Source organism: Myotis brandtii, unplaced genomic scaffold (assembly GCF_000412655.1).
Source record: "Myotis brandtii unplaced genomic scaffold, ASM41265v1 scaffold251, whole genome shotgun sequence".
Classification (NCBI taxonomy): domain Eukaryota; kingdom Metazoa; phylum Chordata; class Mammalia; order Chiroptera; family Vespertilionidae; genus Myotis; species Myotis brandtii.
In genome coordinates, this window is record NW_005359516.1 from 619416 (window position 1) to 620672 (window position 1257).

At 47.3% G+C, this 1257-nt stretch overlaps 1 protein-coding gene across 3 annotated transcripts in view; it reads left to right on the forward strand.

The window, feature by feature from the left end:
* Window positions 1-1257, forward strand: part of EXOC6B (exocyst complex component 6B) — a 524781-nt gene that overhangs the window by 21852 nt on the left and 501672 nt on the right. For 2 of the 3 annotated variants that reach the window (XM_005867754.2, XM_005867755.2), the window contains exon 1: window positions 946-1189. The exons of the other annotated variant lie outside the window; for it this stretch is intronic. In XM_005867754.2, the coding sequence (XP_005867816.1) occupies window positions 1077-1189 (113 nt within the window). In that variant the 5' untranslated portion in view covers window positions 946-1076. Of the gene's footprint in view, window positions 1-945; window positions 1190-1257 lie in introns of those variants that run through there. 3 annotated transcript variants of the gene reach the window in all.

Sequence of the window (1257 nt, forward strand, 5' to 3'; positions counted from 1 at the left end):
ACACACCTCACCTGCCATTTGTCTCTGGATCTATTTTTGTTCAGTCACTATTCTTAAAAACCTTCAGTGTATTCCCATTTGTGTTATGTAAAAATTCAAGCATTGACCAATAAATATGATTTTAAAATTCTAATCTGGGGAGTTTATGAAATGCAGATGTGTGGACCAGAATGTCCTAATGTAGGACCTTTAATCAGCATTAAAAACAAAAGTTTCTAGGCGCTTCTGATACAATTGGTCATTGGATCAGTAGAGTCATTAGAATAAAGTACACATTTCTCAACCCAGTATTTCTCTCCAAAGTACTTTTCCAGCCCCACCTCTTACTACGACTTCTCTACATAGAGCAAATAAAGTTCTTGCTGGCTTTCTGAGATCTCCTCGTACCTTCCAGACACACCTTTAAACCTCTGGGCCCAGTCTATGAATCCTTCACACCTGCAAGAGATTTCTGGGCTTGATGCTCTGGATTGGTTTACAGCCACAGTCTACCTTATCTCTTTTTTTTACATTCTACCCTATCGCTTATTTTGGGTTTCTTTAGCTTTCTCTCCTCCTATCCCCAACCTCCCAGCTTGTAAGATAGCTGTCCACAGAAACCTAGTTAGTCCTTTCTTATTTTTCTTTTTATATGTTATATTAATTATATTATATTAATTATTTTTAATTTAATTTTATCCTTTCTTATTTTTCGAACTTGGTGAGCCTTTTGAATTTTGTGGCAAGGGTCTTAAACAAGAACTTGTAGGATTAGGGCCAGTGCTTGACTAGATCACCGTTGCATATGCAGTCGTTACTTGTTGCTGGTGTAAAGTGTGGCTTTCCACGCGTATTTGTGGACTTAATGTGTATAAGAGCGGAATCCTGCCTAGCATCGCCCAGAGAACTACGAATCCCAGAGGGTATTGCGTGGAACGTCGGCGGACGCGGTGACGCAAGGGGGCGTGTCTGGCCTGAGGGAGGGGTCGTCCTGCGGGCAGCCGGAGACTGAGGGGGCTCGGGAACCTGGGGTGAGAGTGGGAGCGTCAGGTGAGTGGAGCTGAAGCGGGAAGACACGCTGCGGGGCGCCCCAGTCTATGGAGCGGGGTAAGATGGCGGAGGCGGAGAGCCTGGAGACAGCGGCGGAACACGAGCGGATCCTGCGAGAGATCGAGAGCACCGACACGGCCTGCATCGGGCCCACGCTCAGGTATCCAGGGGCCCGGGCTACCCACGGGGGCACGAGCGGGACAGGGGGCCGGGCTCCTGCAGGGCCAT